General features: G+C 59.7%; 1 protein-coding gene across 2 annotated transcripts; it reads right to left on the bottom strand.

Annotated features, from left to right (window-relative positions):
- Window positions 1-9,879: 9,879 nt before the first annotated feature.
- On the bottom strand, window positions 9,880-17,172 carry si:dkey-229b18.3 (caskin-1). 2 transcript variants are annotated; one of them, XM_053878036.1, is made up of 8 exons: window positions 17,155-17,172; window positions 15,920-16,304; window positions 15,490-15,563; window positions 14,731-14,959; window positions 11,981-13,584; window positions 11,711-11,908; window positions 11,504-11,632; window positions 9,880-10,771 (listed from the first exon to the last, which is right to left on the bottom strand). In XM_053878036.1, exons 2-7 carry the CDS (start codon window positions 16,212-16,214, stop codon window positions 11,528-11,530), a joined length of 2,505 nt encoding a protein of 834 aa, XP_053734011.1. In that variant the 5' UTR covers window positions 16,215-16,304; window positions 17,155-17,172; the 3' UTR covers window positions 9,880-10,771; window positions 11,504-11,527. The 2 variants fall into 2 exon arrangements, with proteins under 2 accessions (XP_053734011.1, XP_053734010.1); XM_053878035.1 differs by lacking the exon at window positions 17,155-17,172 and having other exon boundaries at window positions 9,881-10,771; window positions 15,920-17,145.
- Window positions 17,173-17,400: the final 228 nt, after the last annotated feature.

Consider the following 17,400-nt stretch of genomic DNA (forward strand, 5'->3'; position numbering starts at 1 on the left):
ACTTACTTTCCACATTGGAGAGACTTGTGCACACAATTATGAGAGACTTGTCCTCCTTGTCCCGGGGACTGAGAGACTTATGCACCAAGTCTGCGGGACTCGTTTTCCACATCTGAGAGACTTGTCCACCGAGTCTGTGGGACTTGCTCTCCACATCTTAGAGACTTGTGCACCGAGTCTGTGGGACTTGTCCTCCAGATCTAAGAGACTTGGCTTGCAAGTTTGCAGGACTTGTTCTACAGGTCTGAGAGACTTGTCCTCCAAGTCTGTGGGACTTGTTCTCCAGATATAAAAGACTTGTTCATCAAGTCAGCAGGTCTTGTCCTTCAAGTCCATTGGACTGACTTGGTCTGAGAGACTTGTCTTCCAAGTCAGTGGGATTTGTCCTCCAGGTCTAAGAGACTTGTCCTCCAAGTTGTCCTCTCATAAGGGACCGGGCCGAGACTTGTCTCTCTCACTGTGACTAGTGGACAGCATGACGTGTCCCCTAAGGTCGTAGAGGACTGTACTGAGGGCTGAAACTGCAGCTGCCATCTTTGAACCAGGATTGGACGTTAGGTGACAAAATGAGGAGCCAGGCAGTGACGACAGGCACAGCGGCCCCTCCAGTGCAGCCTGGGAGGTGCAGCCCAGCGGGCGGGTCAGCAGGGTGTCCTGTCCTCGGCAGAGAGCGCCGCGGCGGCGGGTGCTGCTGCTGCAGCTGAGCGCGGCCGGCGAGGATCCTCAATCCTCGCAGGGCGAGTGCAACATTAAGGACACGCCGAGCGAGAGCCGGCCTCCTCAATATTTCATCAAGACACATTTCAAATCTAACCCCAATGTGTAATCACCACGACTGGGACGTCAATTCATTGATGTTGAAGTGTGTGCGTGAGTCTGGTTCAGCTAGACTTTAGGGACGTTTCCCCCGGTCCTCACAAGGATGAAGACAGGTCCAGAGTCCTGGTTCAGGTGAGCCATGTGTTGAGGGGGAGAGGCTGGGGAGAGGGGGCGGTCCCCACAAGCACAGCAAAACAAGCATGCTGGAGTGTGTGTGGCTCCCCGCACAGCAAAGACGTGTCAGCACATTCTTCCTCCAGAGGTTGACGGACGGTTGTGGGTTCTATTGCCAACAGACCAACGTCTGAAGACAATAGCCAGTCTGTCCCGGTGGAAGAAAATGTTTTCATGACTGGAGACGAGCCAAGTCTGTCTTGACACGAACAACAGTGATGTCACTGAGGAAGACCACAGTCGCCTCAGCGTTCCTCTTGTCCAGACCAGGAGGCACTTTAAGAGATGTACATCACTGAGGAGAACGTGGACTTTTCTTTTCCACCTCTTCAGAGAGGTTTGAGGACCATCAGTGCGGCTGTTTCTTCAGACTTGGAATACATCAACGTGACTTGCAGAACTCGCTTCCTCTTCTTCATCTCCATCATCCCTCTTGTTGCTCCTGTGGTCCACATCCGGGAGACCGAGTTGGGTGGGACAGGTGGTCTGGACACATGGTTGTGTTGGAGAAGAAGAAGGGTGATGATGAAGGAGTGAGGGCAGGATGGTCAGGTGGAGACAGCGGCCCGGCCTAAAGCCAACACAGGTTTTGGCGGAGACGGAGGAGCGAGGCAGCCATGTTGGCGGCTGCAGCCGGAGACACTGGCGGCGCTCCAGCTGCGTTGCTCCACAGACGCTGGCGGTCTTGTGCGACACTGGTGCGAGAACATACCTGCGCCTCCCGACGACAGACATGTTAGCGCCTGCAGCAGAGATCAGTGACGCCACACTCTCACTCACCGTGTGGGCGGACCCCCTGCTGGAGGAGCAGGAGACTCCACCAGAGCCCTGCTCCTGGCTGCATGTCTGCTGCGCGTCGCTCATCGTGCTGCCCGGGCAGTTGTCTGAGGATCAACGTCTCCTCCTGAGCAACATCTGCACCAGCCGTGTGTCAGTGTGGAGCAGCCCGATGTTTGGGGTAGACGCTGCAGAATCTCAGGGTGGGAGGAGCCAGCTGTCAGGAAGGTTGGTCTGTGAAGGTCCAGCTGCAGGCACACGCAGATGATCCGACCCTGGGACTCAGGGGTGAGGGTCAGAGCTTCTGTCTCATGAACCGGGTCCCAAGCGGCCTGAGGATCAGGCTGTCCCTCCTCCGCGTCTAAAGGCAGCCATGTTGCAGGAGGAACCTTCCCAGACCTGTGGGACCTCTGAGGACCTCCAGCCAGCCTCCAGCACTCTTGCTGAGACACGCCATGTTGGATTGTCTCCGGGGAGATGATGAAGGTTTGTGCGGGGCGTTTCTCACATTTCCTCCAGGAGGTCAGTCCTGAGACCTGTCCAGGGTGTCCCCCGCCTGTCTGCCCAGGAGGCGTGGCCACTCGCTCGTCCGTCAGGCTCCTGTCTCCGTGTTGCCATGGGCGACCGGCCAGATGCCTCTGCTCCACCGCAGTCTGCCGCCGCCGCGTGTGTCGGCTCGCCGAACAGAAACAATGTTTATTGAGCACCATTACGATGAAGCGCTTTCCCACCCACCATCTCGCTAACTGGCCTGCTAATGACTAATCAGAGAGGAGAGTGATTGGATTGCCTCCTAACGAGAGGGATTTATGGTGGGCTGTGTGGGCTCCACTTCAGGTTCTCCAGCGTGCAGGTGGAGGTGTGATCCAGAGGCGGAGCTTGGTGCTCACTGCCGCCCCCTGCTGCTCCAGGTCTGGGCTGCGGCTCTGTGCGCTGAAGAACCTGTGGAGCGTCTGCTGGAGGCTGGACCGGTGGACCGGTGGACTGGTGGACTGGTGGACTGCTGGACTGCTGGACTGCTGGACCGGTGGACTGCTGGACCGGTGGACTGGTGGACCGGTGGACCGTGAAGCCACGCTGAAGCTCCCGGGTAGGTGTGGACAGGAAAGGCTCTTCAGTGAAACTCCGTCCAAGACGAACCTGAGCACGACATGCAGACTGAAACGGGACCAAAGCCGTCCTGGTCACCTGGAGACACGCTGACTGTGATGACAGGGTGAAAACCTCACTGTCAAAAACACAACCACAGCCTGTTCAACAGCGTTCACATTCTTCATTGACTGAGCAGAAAATCAGAACCTTCCAACAGTAACGCACATGTCAGACCAATAATGTGTGTCTCAGTCATGGCCAGACTGCGATGTTAAATGAGCAGAATCATCCACCTGATCCACGGGGTCTCCCACGTCACGTAGCAAGGCCCTGTGGTCCCAGGACTGGAGCTTCATGCTGAGTGTTTTGGATGATAATGTTCTCAAGGAATTCACGGTGCAGAAATGCATCATCATCTGAATCCTGCTCTTGTTTTATAGGAGGCTGCTCCTGAAGAGGGGGCGACCAGCGGGGGTCGCCGTATCACCCTCTGTGTCCTGGAGGACTGTGTCGCCCCCACTGCATCCACAAAGGAGCAGAGCAGGTCTGTGATTTGGCAGGATCCGCCAGATCTTCCATCAGCACCTGCTGCACGCTCTCGATAGCTCTCTCACTCAAGTTCACTCCAGAGACACTTCAGCATGTCTTCATGGAAACTGTAGTCAGCGTGTCACTGCAGACGAAACTCATCATTTTCCTCTCTTTTGACTGTTTTTCCTCTTTCTTCTCCCCTGCCGTCGATGCCTATGAACCGGTGGTGGTTAACAACTCAGCAGATTTTCTTTCAAACCTTTTGTTTCCACTAAAGTGGACACTCACATCCTGTAACAGTAAACGGAGGTCATGTTTTTTGATTTAAATATTCAACATTGTATTTGACTGAGCACATGTGCGTGTGTTTCTTGACAGTTTTTAGCCCAGCAAAATGGAATCTTGTATTTATTTGAATTCTGGTAGCTAAACTGTATTATGCTGTTAATTAGCTTGTGCTACTGATTTTAGGAATCATGCTATTGAGTAAATCAATACAGTAATATTGTCAAAATGAAGAGTTAATAGCAATTGGCAGAACAGCAGAAATGTAACGATGAAATGTTGCTTGAGAAAAAGAAAAGAAAAGTCGTTCAAGAGTCGTGCTGCGAAGGGCTGACACTTCGAGTGACATCTATTGGTCTTTTTCTGCAGTGTGGCCACCACACTTGTTGAGTGAAGGAGATCCAAGCTTGAAGGTCTCACTGGGGATCTCGGGCTCCGCTTCTCCAGGTGAGGCGTCAGCAGCCACGCGTGAACACGTGAATGTGGCTCCAGTCTTTGTGTTTGGATGCAGGCGGCAGCGAAGGCTAGATGCAGACATTCCTCTGCCTGCGTTCCTCCTGGCTGGCTCTCTCTTGTTGCCATGGGAACGGAAGCAGACGGGAGACAGGTTTATGTGGGCCTCCCTCAGGTCTCTCTCTCTCTCTGTGTGTGCTGTCAGGGCCGGCTGCTCCTGTGTGGGCCACTGATACTGGCTGATTAAAGGAAGTTATAATTTGATTTTCTCAGCAGGCGCCGTTTAATAGAGCAGTTTAACTAAAGCTGTGCCTTCCCCAGGGCTCAGGGAGGGAGAGGAGGAAGGCAGCAGGGCTAATCCCAAACATTCAGCCATCACCCTTCTGCCGCTCCTGCTCTGCTCTGCTCCGTGTTGCTGGCGTGATAATAGCTTTCATGATGGTCTCCGCCACCATCGCTCGCCCCCCCCGCCTCCTCCTCAGCAGCCGTCTGTGTCTAATACCTCCCCCTGAACCGCCCCCCCCCCCCGCGCGCGTGCGTCTCTCCTCTCCAACACGCCGCCGCCGCTCCCCCGCCCTGTTCTCCAGCTATTTCAGACCCATTTAGTGGGATAAGCATCTTGAGACAGACAGAGGGGTTTTTGCTCTCTTTCACAGAAGAAGCGAGGAGAGGATATGGAGACTGGCATCGGTGCGCCGCCTCAGAATACCAAACAGGGCCGGGGCATCTTAATATGCAGCGTGGGACAGAGGCTGAGATCAAAGGCAGCCACAGACAGACAGACGGGGGCGGTGGTGGTGGTGGTGGTGGTGGGGGGGGCTCTCATTTCTCCTCATCAGAGCATCCCTTCCTTCACATCATCATTTCCAGCCTGCTCTCGTGCCTCACTCCCTCGACCCCTGAGAGAAAACACTGACAGCTCCATTACCGCCCGGCGACGCCCCGAGAGCCCGCCCAGGCCGAGGGGCCCTGCATCGCTCAGGGCCCTCGGCACCTGGGGCCACCTGCACACACTGATCACAGGTCTGGAGCAACGATGGAGAGACTGCCAGGAGTGAGGTCATCCGTGAGACACCAGGAGCAGAGCGGACACCAGGAGACACGTGAGCGGAGGGGCAGGAGGGGCAGGAGGGGGAGGGGCCGCCTCCAGCTCCCTCACCTCCATCTCCTCAGTCAATTAAGATGGTGAGTGTCTGTCCCTGAAGCGCTGTCGACAGGCTGAATGAAAAGGCAGTGGATGTGAAATATGAATCATTAGAATACTGCAAGGACAGGCGGGGGGGAGAGACCTGACGGGGGGGAGGGAGGGGGAGCTTCTGGAGGAACGATAAGGAGCGTGGAAGAGAAGGGGAGAGGAAGAATGAGGGAGCAGATAATAAAAGATTAACGTCACGCCTCTCCGAGTGGTGGAATTTCAAAAACCCTCCAGATCAAATTATTTATCCTCGTGGAGGAGGGGGGGGGGCTGAGGGAGGACGGCAGGGAGGAGGCAGATCAGGAGCACGGGTGAGGAGGACAGGAGGAGGGGAGGATGACAGGAGGAGGGAGGGAGGGTGGAGGAGGAGGGGAGGGAGATGAGGAGCAGGGGAGAGATCAGGAGGAGGGGAGGATGACAGGAGGAGGGGAGGAAGACAGGAGGAGGGGAGGTAGGAGGAGGAGGAGAGGGAGATGAGGAGCAGGGAGAGGAAGACAGGAGGAGGGGAGGGAGGAGGCAGATCAGGAGCACAGGTGAGGAGGACAGGAGGAGGGGAGAGATCAGGAGGAGGGGAGGGAGGAGGAGGGGAGGGAGGAGGCAGATCAGGAGCACGGGTGAGGAGGACAGGAGGAGGGGAGGATGACAGGAGGAGAGGAGGGAGGGTGGAGGAGGAGGAGAGGGAGATGAGGAGCAGGGAGAGGAGGAGAGGAGGAGGGGAGGAGAGGAGGAGCAGGGGAGAGATCAGGAGGAGGGGAGGATGACAGGAGGAGGGGAGGAAGACAGGAGGAGGGGAGGATGACAGGAGGAGGGGAGGAAGACAGGAGGAGGGGAGGATGACAGGAGGAGGGGAGGAAGACAGGAGGAGGGGAGGAAGACAGGAGGAGGGGAGGTAGGAGGAGGAGGAGAGGGAGATGAGGAGCAGGGAGAGGAAGACAGGAGGAGGGGAGGGAGGAGGCAGATCAGGAGCACAGGTGAGGAGGAGGGGAGGATGACAGGAGGAGGGGGGAGGACTGGGGGGGAGGCAGATGAGGAGCAGGGTCCAGCAGGAGAGGGAGGCGGGGGAGAGCGGCGTCTCTTTGATGACGGCGCGGACAGCCAAACAAATGCCGAGCAGAGCGCGTGAGCTGCTTCTCAAGACAGACGGGGGAGAGCGCGCGCGCGGGCAGATGTTGGCGGCTCCAGGCTGTTTGCTGAGGAGGGGGGTGGGGGGGACTCAGACCTGTTCGCCTGTGATTGGTGGCTAATTTGCAGCGAGATGACGCGCGCGCCGCCTCCACACTCGCACTCTCTCGCGCGCGCTTCACCTCTCCGTCCGTCCGCACCTCTGCTCCTGCTCGGAGCCCGTCATCCCCGCGACCCTCCAGAGGAGCGGAGGGCCGCGTTGCTGGGAGACGCGCGCGCGCGCGCGCAGGCGCACACGCCTCCCTCATTAGCCCTGATTCCCCCTGAGTGACACGAGGATGCAGCCTCCGCCGCCATGGCAACAGCCTCCTCCGTCTCTGCGGCTGTTTACACCGTCTCGCTCTGACTCCGCGGCACTCCTTTGTCTCCCGCCACACGGAGGCCGCGTCCCGGAGGCTGCGCTCTCTGGGCCGCGGGAGCTCAGCCCGTGCGTCTGGTGTCACGGCACATCAAGTGTCAGCTGCACGCACCACCTGCCCGCCCACACACGCGCGCGCACGCGCTCAGGCCCGACTATGAATAGAACAGCAGCGCTGCTCCCCCCCCCAACCAGATGAGTCACCTGCGTCCCCCTCCACCCCCCACCCCCCCCGACCCTTGACCCTGCAGGACCACGAGGGTCCAGGAGAAGAAGATCACCTGAAGTCCAGCCCTGACGGGTGAAGTCAGCGGAAACCACCCTGCATCAGGAGTGAGCGAGAGTGACTCATGTGCATGTGCGTGTGTGTGTGTGTGCTATTTGTGACACGAGCCAAAGCCACCGAGACGCAGCACGTATGTCAGTGTGTGTAGCCTTCTGCTCCTGGTCTGTGGCCTCCTCTTCTCCATGAATACTAATGTGCTTCAAGCCCCGAGAGCGTCCCTCTCCCCTCCCCGTCACCCCTCCATCCCTCCCTCCTCATCACTCCTCTCCTCCCTCTTTACCTTTCAACCTCTCGGCCCGTGACATCTTTAGCTCCATCACCTGCCCATGTGAAGGAGGTCCCCTGTCTAACCACGGCGCCCCCTCCCCGAAGGACCACGGTGCTCCGGTGTTTCCACGTCCCGACGTCCCGCAGCACAACTGCGTCCTCCGTCCCTGGCTTCCATGGATGCTGCTGCTGCAGCTGCTGGACCTTCTCAGACTTCACTGCTCCATAGAGTCACTGAGGAAATGGAGCCTGTGGTGAAGAGAGAGGGTCACGTGGCGCAGCTCCTGAGAGCTGGGGTCCTCACACCCTCCCAGAGAGCAGGACCAGCAAAGATCAAAGGTCATTCCAGCCTTCTGAACCATGACTTCACGAGTCACGGCTCCAGCAGCAGGAGTCTGCTCCCATCCAGAGTCATCTGCAGGAGGACGGAGGATCAGGCACCTGAAGTGAAGACAGTGGTGCCAGGTCACGGCAGGTCCAGAACCCCAGGACCGAGCCATGTACACACCAGTGCTGTCCTGAGACCTCAATGACGTGATCCGATTCGGCCGATTCGGCTCGGTCCACCTCAGGTTCGTTGGAGTCCAGAGGGGAGCTTTGTGCTGACCGCTGATTGAGTCACCATCCCGAGTCACACGAGAGACTGAGTCGTTCCAGAGGCCGAGTCACACGAGAGACTGAGTCGTTCCAGAGACCGAGTCACACAAGAGACTGAGTCGCTCCAGAGGCCGAGTCACGCCACAGACCGAGTCAGTCCAGAGGCTGAGTAGCAACCGTGACCGAGTCGCTCCAGAGGCCGAGTCACACGAGAGACTGAGTCGTTCCAGAGACCGAGTCACACGAGAGACTGAGTCGTTCCAGAGGTCGAGTCATGCCACAGACCGAGTCACTCCAGAGGCTGAGTAGCAACCGTGACCGAGTCGCTCCAGAGGCCGAGTCACACGAGAGACTGAGTCGCTCCAAAGGCCGAGTCACACAAGAGACTGAGTCGCTCCAGAGGCCAAGTCACACGAGAGACTGAGTCGCTCTAGAGGCCGAGTCATGCCACAGACCGAGTCACTCCAGAGGCTGAGTAGCAACCGTGACCGAGTCGCTCCAGAGGCCGAGTCACACGAGAGACTGAGTCGCTCCAAAGGCCGAGTCACACAAGAGACTGAGTCGCTCCAGAGGCCGAGTCACACGAGAGACTGAGTCGCTCTAGAGGCCGAGTCATGCCACAGACCGAGTCACTCCAGAGGCTGAATAGCAACCGTGACCGAGTCGCTCCAGAGGCCGAGTCACACAAGAGACTGAGTCGTTCTAGAGGCCGAGTCACACAAGAGACTGAGTCACTCCAGAGGCTGAGTAGCAACCGTGACCGAGTCGCTCTAGAGGCCGAGTCACACGAGAGACTGAGTCGCTCCAAAGGCCGAGTCACACGAGAGACTGAGTCGCTCTAGAGGCCGAGTCACACAAGAGACTGAGTCGCTCTAGAGGCCGAGTCATGCCACAGACCGAGTCACTCCAGAGGCCGAGTCATGCCACAGACCGAGTCACTCCAGAGGCTGGGTAGCAACCATGACCAAGTCATGCACGCCTGTCTCTCTGCCCTTGTGGGGACCTCTCCTGGCCATCACCCTCTCCCCAGCCTCCCCGCTCAACACAGACTGGAGCCCAGTTACTTTGATGTTTGAAGCCGCAGATTGAGGCCGAACCTTGTGGGGACCGGCCAAATGTTATCACAAAGTCATACAGTCTTCACGAGTGAGGATCAACCAGGTGTTCACACACGCCCTCAGCTCTCTCTCCCTCGCTCTGGTTGTTGGTAAACACATCTAAACAGACTCTCCCTCTCTCTCTCTCTCTCTCTCTCTGCAAGACACTTCAGGTTTCATCATCTTCTCAGTCTGGAGTGTGTGTGTGTGTGGGGTGGTGGGGGAGGGAGGGGGGCTCATTGCCTCTCTTTTGTTGCTGCTGGGGATCGCGGACACATGAGAACTCTCTCCCTCCCTCCCTCACACCAGCGGAACCCCCCTCCGGCTCTGCGCACTTGGTTCGGTCCAAACATTCCTGCCAAGTCGCTTTCACACATGGAGGGACTCTTGTCTCCAGCACTCGCTGACAAGCTTCAAACAAGGCGCCCCCCCTCACCCCTCACGCCGGGCTCCGTCCCCTCTAGTCCCACCTTCCACCCCCCCCCACTCCCTCTGCCTCCGAGAATGTGGGGCCCCCACTCGCATAAATTGTCAGCTGTTCCCCCCCCTCTCTCCGCCCCCCTCAGATTCGGGGGTAACCCAAGTCCTCCAGCCCGAGGAGGAGGGGGGGGGCGTCTGGAACCCGACACCGGGGCCCCGCCACGGCAGGAAAGGTCCAGGGGCCCACAGCAGCAGCCGCGCTGCTCCTGACTTGAGCGTGATGGACCTGGTCCTGCTGCCTTCTGGCTCAGCTCGTTTCCATTAAGAACTGCAGCAGATCCGAGAGAAGGTTGCGGGTTTGATTCCAGACGCTGAGTCCACGCCTGTTTAGTCCAAACACTGGTTTCCTCCCGCTGACCCGTCTCTCGTCCCGGGTAGCTGGGACAGAGCAGCACCCCCGTGACCCCTGAAGGTAGGTGGAGTCAGAGTCGTCACCTGCTCTGACTCGCCCTCCCCAGATCCTCACGGTGCGTGTCTCCTAAAACGTGACACCATTTTGCTTTTTTGTTCAGTTGTCGAGCAGCGTACGTCAACACGTGGTCACCAGCGCCATCCAGCGGCGGCGTTACGAACCGCTGCTTTTTCTGCTTCTGACAGGGTTCACATTTGTTCCTCGATGGATCGACTTTCAGTGGAGGAAGTCTGCCTCACCTGATGGCAGCAGAATGAGCGTGTGTGTGTGTGGGGGGAGGGGCAGAAGGGTGAAAGCCAGAGAGTCAAAAGTAAAAGGCAAAATTTATTCAGTCTCTACAGATCCAGGGTCACGAGGATTCACATTACAGACAAGACCGGTTCCCTTTCAAGCAGCGGCCTCGGCTGCGCTCCGTGATAAAAGTGTCACCCAGCTTCAAGTTACTCCCCACGCTCCCTCCATTCAAGTAATCCCGCCGTGGACGCCGCCCCCCGCAGGCCGCAGGTCTGACGTAAGTGCACTCCAACTCAGATATACAGAGGAAACCAGGACCACAAAACACTTTTCTTTTTCAATCTGTACATCAGCGTGCGGTGGCGCCCGGCCGCAGCAGGCCCCGCCCCCTGAGTGTGACGTTCAAGTGTAGCCCTCCCCCCGCAGGAGTAGAACCGGCAACCGTGGTTTGGTTGCTTAAATAATGTCCACAGATCCAGACAGTTGTGCTTGCAGTGGAGGAGCCGGTGTGGACGGGCTGCAGGTCCAAGTCCTGAGGAGGGAGAGAGAGGGAGGGGGGTGTGGTGGGGGGTGGACAAGTGAGTGACGTGGGCTCCCTTTCTCAGGGGCTTTTCACACTACTGGTTCCGTCTCGGGTGGGTCTGAGTCCGATGCGCCCCCTGCTGTGCAGCCTCCAGCTCTGTGCCTCAGACCATGTCCCTTTATTCCTCAGCTGGGGGCGTTTTGGGCACAATAGCTGGTTTGTGACCCACGATGAAGCTGGTCACAAGGACGTCGTCATGCGACAACCTGTTTACCACCATGGCCTTGGCCTCCTTATTTCTCTGTCACTTCTTGGCTCTACTTAGTCGTCCTCTCCTCAGATATGAACTGATGACGCAGCTGAGCCACGGCTGGAACAGAATGTGGCGTTTCACAGCCAAAACTAAACATGGAAGAGTCTCGTCATGTTGGTTTTACAAGGAAATAGTGCAAACAAGCTGCGTAATAGGGAGCGTCTTGCAGCCTAATAAAGGAGAAAACGCGCGAGCTACCAAACACCCGCAACACCCCGCGAGTCCCAGGTCCCAGGTCTGCGGCCAAAACCCGACTGGCTTGTGTTCACATCTGGGACTTCTGAGCTCCTGAGACAGAACCTGCAGTGTGAAAGCGCCCTCAGACGTGCTGCTGCAATGAGAAGCTCCTCTTCTCAGCTGGAGCCTCAGCATCTGCCTGGTCTCCAAGTCGGCCCCCTCCCGCCTCGCTCCGGCCCCTGGGCACTTACCTGGGTCCCCGGCAGGAGCAGACCTCAGGAGCCGGCCAGAATGCAGCTCCGGCATTTGTACAGTTTGGGGTCGTGGGTGCGGATGTGGGCCCGTACATTCCCGAGTCGGAAGAAGGTTTTGCTGCAGAGCTGTGGACAGAGAGACGGGAAGGTTGAGAGCGGGCCGGTGGTGAGCCGCGCCCCTCCTGCCCCGGGACAGGGACGTACCAGGCAGGGCCAGTGTTTGCCCTCGATGTGGCGGAGTCGGTGCATGATCAGCCCGTCGCAGTCCCGGTACGTGGCTGGACACTGCAGGCAGCTGTGGGCCGATTTGGAGGCCATGGGCACCTGGCTGCGAGGGCCCCGCAGCTGCTTCAGCCTGGCGCGGCGCACCGAGTCCCGGTTGCTGGCGGGGTGAGGGTTTCCCTGCGGGGCAGAAGGCGAGAGGTTAGAGGCGTGAGGTGAGGAGGGCGGCAGCGGCGAGGAGCGTCCGGTCACCTTGGGCTTGGCTCGGCCGGTCGCTGTCACAGGAGCACCAGCGCTGCTGATGGTGGCCTTGGGTCTCAGCGTGACTCTGTGGCTGAGGCTCCTCTCCGGCTCCTCCCTCTTGACGGCGGGCGTCAGCGGCGGGGGGCCACGGTTGCGCAGCACCCTGTGGTGGCCGCCCTGCGACACCGAGCGCGTCAGGCAGATGTCCACGCTCTCCTCCTCCTTCTTCAGACGGCAGAAGCTGAAGAGGAAGCCCGAGTCCAGCAGCTTGATGGGCGGCTTGCTCTGCCGCTTGCCCAGGTCAGGGGAGGGCGGGTCGGGGAAGGGCCCGCCCACCGGCAGCGGGTCGGCCGGCTCCTCTTTGATGACTCTGTAGAGCGGGTGCTCACAGATGGCGTGAGGAGGCGCCTGCTCCGAGCCGCCGCCGCCCTCCGCGGCCTTGGTGTCTTCCGGGGTGACCCCGTGCCGAGGCCTGGACTTGGCAGCGGGGCGGCCGCTGTTGTAGCGCAGCGTCCTGAGCGTCTCCTGAGCGGCGCCACCCCGGGGCGCCGGCTTGTTGGAGGCTAGACCTGAGATGCAGAACTCCGCCGGCTCGGCTTTGACCCGCACCGCGCTCCTCGCCGGGGCCCGGTGGGGCTTGCGTGGGACGGGCTGCTTGGACGGGCGACGGTCGCCCCTCCTGACCGAGCGCCTGAGCTCCCGCCCACCGTAGCCCAGGTCCCGCAGCAGCCCTTGGCTCCTCATGCTGCGGTCACTCGGGGGCACCTGGGTGACGGCCAGGCTCCTCCTCCTCGCCGGGGCCACCTCAGGCGGCAGCAGCGTGTTGGCGGGGGCGCAGAGGGGAAGCGAGAGGGCGGCGTAGGGCTCGGCGGGGGGAGGTTTCCGCCGCTTGGTCAGCGAGTAGTTGTTGGCCTTCAGCTTCCTCAGCCGCTTCTTCTGCCTCCAGCCGATCAGATCCTCGGGCCTGGGCAGCAGGGCGGTGCGCTGAAGACCCAGCACGTTCATCAGCTTGTACTTCTCCTGCGCTCGTGCGTAGTCCAGCTCATCGTCCAGGACCACCTCCTCCTGCTTCACCACCCCGGGCCGCTCGCCCTGGGGGCGGGGCTTCTTCTGGCGCTGGGGGCTCTCCGGCAGCGCTGGCGTCTGCTGGAGCCTGCGGGCGGCACCGGGTGAGGAGCGCAGCAGGCGGGTGCTGGGCGGGGTGGGGGGAGCGCTGCGAGGAGGCGTGGCTTTCTTCACGGACGGAGACTTGAAGTCCAGGAGTTTCATCCTGTGTGAGGGGCTGAGTGGCACCTGGGGGGACAACAGTCGGCGCAGGGTCCTCCTGGGACTGTGCTCCGGGTCTGGGTCCACCTCGGACCCAGGGGGCCGCTTCCTCTTGCTCTGATGGCGCTGACCGTCCTGACAAGAGCCCACACAGGCCAAGGCGGGGTCCTGGCCCGGGTGGGAGTCCGAGTCCTGCTCCTTCATCAGGGCCGAGCAGGCCTCCACCGCCCGCCACATGCCCAGGTGGCGCGCCATGGTGACCACCTCGGGCAGATCCTCGGGCCGAACTTTGAGGGTGGAGGAGTAGGAGAAGTCCAGGAGGGACAGAAGGCTTCGCTCGCTGAAACCTGGCAGAGAGGAGGAGGAGAACTTCACTGATGGTCTCAGGTGGGACGACAACACCCGAGTCGACAGGCCAGGCCAGTCCCTGCTGGACACCTGAGAGAGAGCAACCACCGAGGCCGAGTTCATGTGAAGCTTCACATTTCTCAGATGAACCCGGTTCACGACACCTGAACAGGTCGAGACTGAGCAGAGCGCCTCAACACCAGCTGGGTCCAGGCCACAGGAGAGGGTCAGACCTCCTGAGGGCTACATCAGCGACGACCTGGGCGGCTCAGTTGGTCACCAGCGTCCAGTGGAATCGGCTCACGGCTCTTCAACAGCCGGACCTCACTCACCACTTTGGGCTCACCCAACCTTTCTGACCTTTGAACTCTTTCAATGACTGCTAATGCAGTAATCTAAGAAGTGAAATGTGACATCGTGGATATCAAGGACCAGCACCCCGGCGAGTCTTCCCTGATACTCGAGAGGAACGACCGTGCTGAGCAAGGACTTCAGGTTCTCTCCTGACTGACTTCTGAAGTCTGGATGAGTCGCGTCCAGGAAGCTAGCGAGCCGAGCCGGTCCAGACCAGCTGGCCCCCGCTGGTGGAGGTGACCCGTTCATTTGCATGTCAATGCCAGGCCGGGGAGGGTGAGGGAGCGGAGCCGCCGTCGCATGTGAATGGAGGCCTCACACCTCAGGAGCACATCAACATCCCAATGGCCGCCGGAGTGGGGCGTTAATGCCGACGACCTCACCTGGGCCCCACATTTGCATGAAGAGGAAACATCAAGCTCAGAAGGTGAGCAGAGAGGCGCGAGCCGGAGTCAGGAGTCACTCGTGTCTGAAGGAGCTCCGTTGTGCTATAGGCGCCGATCATGAGCTGCTCGGACCCGCCGTCCTCGGACCCGCCCTCGCTCAGATCCATCATCAACGACAGGGTGCAAACACGCTACGGTCACACCGATGTCTAGGGTCACATGACAAAGTCCTGCACCGGTGAGAAATACAGGCTGCGACAGTGTGTTGCTAATAGCTCAAGGTGCTCCTTGACTGGGTGTTGTCACACCTCACATGTTTCATCCAAACTGCGTCATGACGCCCCGTCGAGTCGTTCGGACTCGGAGCTAATGGTTGAGGAAGCAGGAAGCCTCTCCTCGCCTCACCTGTGAAGTCCATATCAGCCGCAGCGCTGGCGTCCATTTCCGTGAAGAGCTCCTGGAAGTGGTCGCTGACAGCGGCGAGGACGGCCTTGTGGGCGGAGTAGGAGCGGCCGCTGGTGCGCAGCGTGATGTCACAGAACATGCCGGCCTCCCGCTGGCTCTTCAGCCGACTCAGCACGTCGCTGCTGTGCGCCGGCAGCCGCTTGGTGACGCAGGCTCGGACGCCCTGCTCCTGCAAGAGAGAGAGGCGCCGGGTTAGGAGGTCGCGTGAGGTCGTGCAAGCCAAGTATCAAACGTCCACACAGCGGTTGGAGCTTCTCAACCACTGACACACGTCACTGACCAGTGCCACTCTGAGAGTGACTCGAGTCAGTAGAGACCTTCTGACACGGCTCTCGTGTGCAGCACAGCCGTTTTGGTTTAGAAACGCCAGTTTTTCCTCTGACTCTTCTGAGTCCGTCAGACCTCCACCATGTTGGTCGTCTTTCTCTGACTCTTCTGAGTCCGTCAGACCTCCACCATGTTGGTCGTGTTTCTCCGACTCTTCTGAGTCCGTCAGACCTCCACCATGTTGGTCGTCTTTCTCTGACTCTTCTGAGTCCGTCAGACCTCCACCATGTTGGTCGTGTTTCTCCAGCTCAACAGAGTCAGTCACCTTCACCGTGCTAACAGCTGCTTCTCACCACATGAAGGTGGCGTGTCTCCGCGGCAGAAGCCAGGAGGTTCACATCCACCAGCCAAACCAGCCCGAGCGAGACTCACCTGGTTTTTCTTGCGCTTCTGGCTCCCACACTCGGCGCAGGCCAGGACCACGTCTCTGATCTGGAAGTACATCCCTGCGTGGGGGACAAGCGGGACACGTTAGACCGGGGCCCCTCACCTCAGCCACCTAAATACAGGGAGCGTTAGCATAAAGGGGTGTGGCTCCATCAGCCGGACAATGGGTCGTTCATCAGGGCCGGGGATGGGCCCCGGCCCACTCCAGCACCAGATGATCGCATCAGTCTGCTGACAGATAAGACGGCACAGGAAGTGCTGCCCTTCTCGAACCTGCCTGCTCACTCACACCGACCGGCCAGTTTACGCGACACTGCAACTCTGTTCACTTGTTGCTGAACCAAAGCTCCACCTTGGTGGATACTTGGGCCCAGCTCCCTTCTAACACGGTCGGGTCACATGAGAGAGTCAGTACCTTCCCACCAGTAGTTCTCGGCCACACACTTGTAGGTCTCCTCCAGTGTCAGGTGGCGCTGACCCGCTCGCCGCCTGTGGAAGCTGCAGATGGCCTCGTGCCGCCGCTCCTCCTCCAGAACCTCTCGGTAGTTGATGAAGCCCTTCTCCAGCTTCCTCCGGTACAGCATCCCGTCGATCACCTCGAAGTTGGGTGAGCCGGGCGTCTGGGCCCGGGTCCGGGACCGGTCTGCGTGCAGCCATGACCTGGAGGTCCGGGTGAAGGCAGCAGCGGCGTGTGTGCAGGCGGTGGCCATGTTCAAAAGTTCTTCTTCTTCTTCTTCTGTCAGTGAGGGCTCCGAACCTCAGCCCTCTGAGAGCACGGGCCGGACCTGGGGGGTGATCTGCTGGGGTCGGAGGGGGGGTGAGAGTCAGCAGTCTTCAGCAGCAGATGTGGGCAGCATCACAGGCTGCCATCATCATAATCATCATCATCGCTCCTCTCCCGGACTCGAACCAACAACCATCCACGACAAGAATCACCGCGACCCAGCAGCTGGTCACATGACTGCGAGGGTTCCGAGCCTTGCGCGGGTGACAACAATCGAGCGTCCGGTGAATGCACGCGCGAGAACCGCGCCAACCAGCCGAGGCAAGTGACGGGAAGTCGGCGAGCCTCGGCGCCAACCTGCCGTCGTCTAGTCCCGGGGCCGGGAGTGGCCCGGGCGGCGGGAGGCGTCGGCTCCGGCGGTAACTCGAGGTTTGTGCTCGCCAACTCCAGTCGGAAGCGACATGATGACGCAGCTCGGAGCCGAGCAGCAGCGACACTTCACCCAGCTCAAAAGCGAGGCAGCCCCGCCAAGAACGCCTCGAAGCGCGCCAACAGCCTCCGTCCGACACTTCCGACCGTGTTCCGGTGTCGCAGGCGGCCGCTCGCTCCAGTCCGCGGCTCACACGGGCAACATTTCCAAACTCGCTGCCTCCAGTCGAGTGCTAATCACAAGCCTAGCCGAGGCCAGTCCGCCCCGCCCCCCGCGCACCAGACGCGTTAAAGAGCAGGGGACGCCGCGCCCGGATTGGCTGCCCCCGCTGCCACTCAGGCGCGTCTCAAGCTTGGTTGCGCGCATGCGACGATCGACTTCCACGCTCAAGTTAAACGTCGCTATTCTCGCCGCGCGCGCCCCTCCGTGTCGCCGTTGTTTGGGCGGGCAGCGCTTGACGCTTGCGACTGACCGTCCTCACGTGTTCATGACTCACTTGTTCATCTGAGCCGCGCTGCTCTGACGGAGGAACCAGCGCGCCGCCTTTAAATGCTTTTATTCCCGCCGCGACTTTATGACGCTCAGCCACGTGTCAGAATCCCGGGTCACAAAGCGGGTCCAGACAAGAAAGACTCGCCCAATATTGTCCGCTTCAAGTGGAGGCTGGAAATCCGTTTCAGACGGAAAATATAGACCAGCCTTGGTACTTCTTTCCTCCAATAAAGCGTGAAGAGTTTGTTGG

Source organism: Synchiropus splendidus, chromosome 10 (assembly GCF_027744825.2).
Source record: "Synchiropus splendidus isolate RoL2022-P1 chromosome 10, RoL_Sspl_1.0, whole genome shotgun sequence".
NCBI classification, from domain to species: Eukaryota; Metazoa; Chordata; class Actinopteri; order Syngnathiformes; family Callionymidae; genus Synchiropus; species Synchiropus splendidus.

Bases quoted from the DNA above. Each gene is read 5' to 3' on its own strand.
- si:dkey-229b18.3 (XM_053878036.1), bottom strand. From the start codon at position 16,214: ATGGCCACCGCCTGCACACACGCCGCTGCTGCCTTCACCCGGACCTCC. The intron at 13,585-14,730 runs GTGAGGCGAGGA...CCTCTCTGCCAG, and splicing joins GGCTGATATGGACTTCACAG to GTTTCAGCGAGCGAAGCCTT. The intron at 11,633-11,710 runs GTACGTCCCTGT...CTCTGTCCACAG, and splicing joins GCAAACACTGGCCCTGCCTG to CTCTGCAGCAAAACCTTCTT.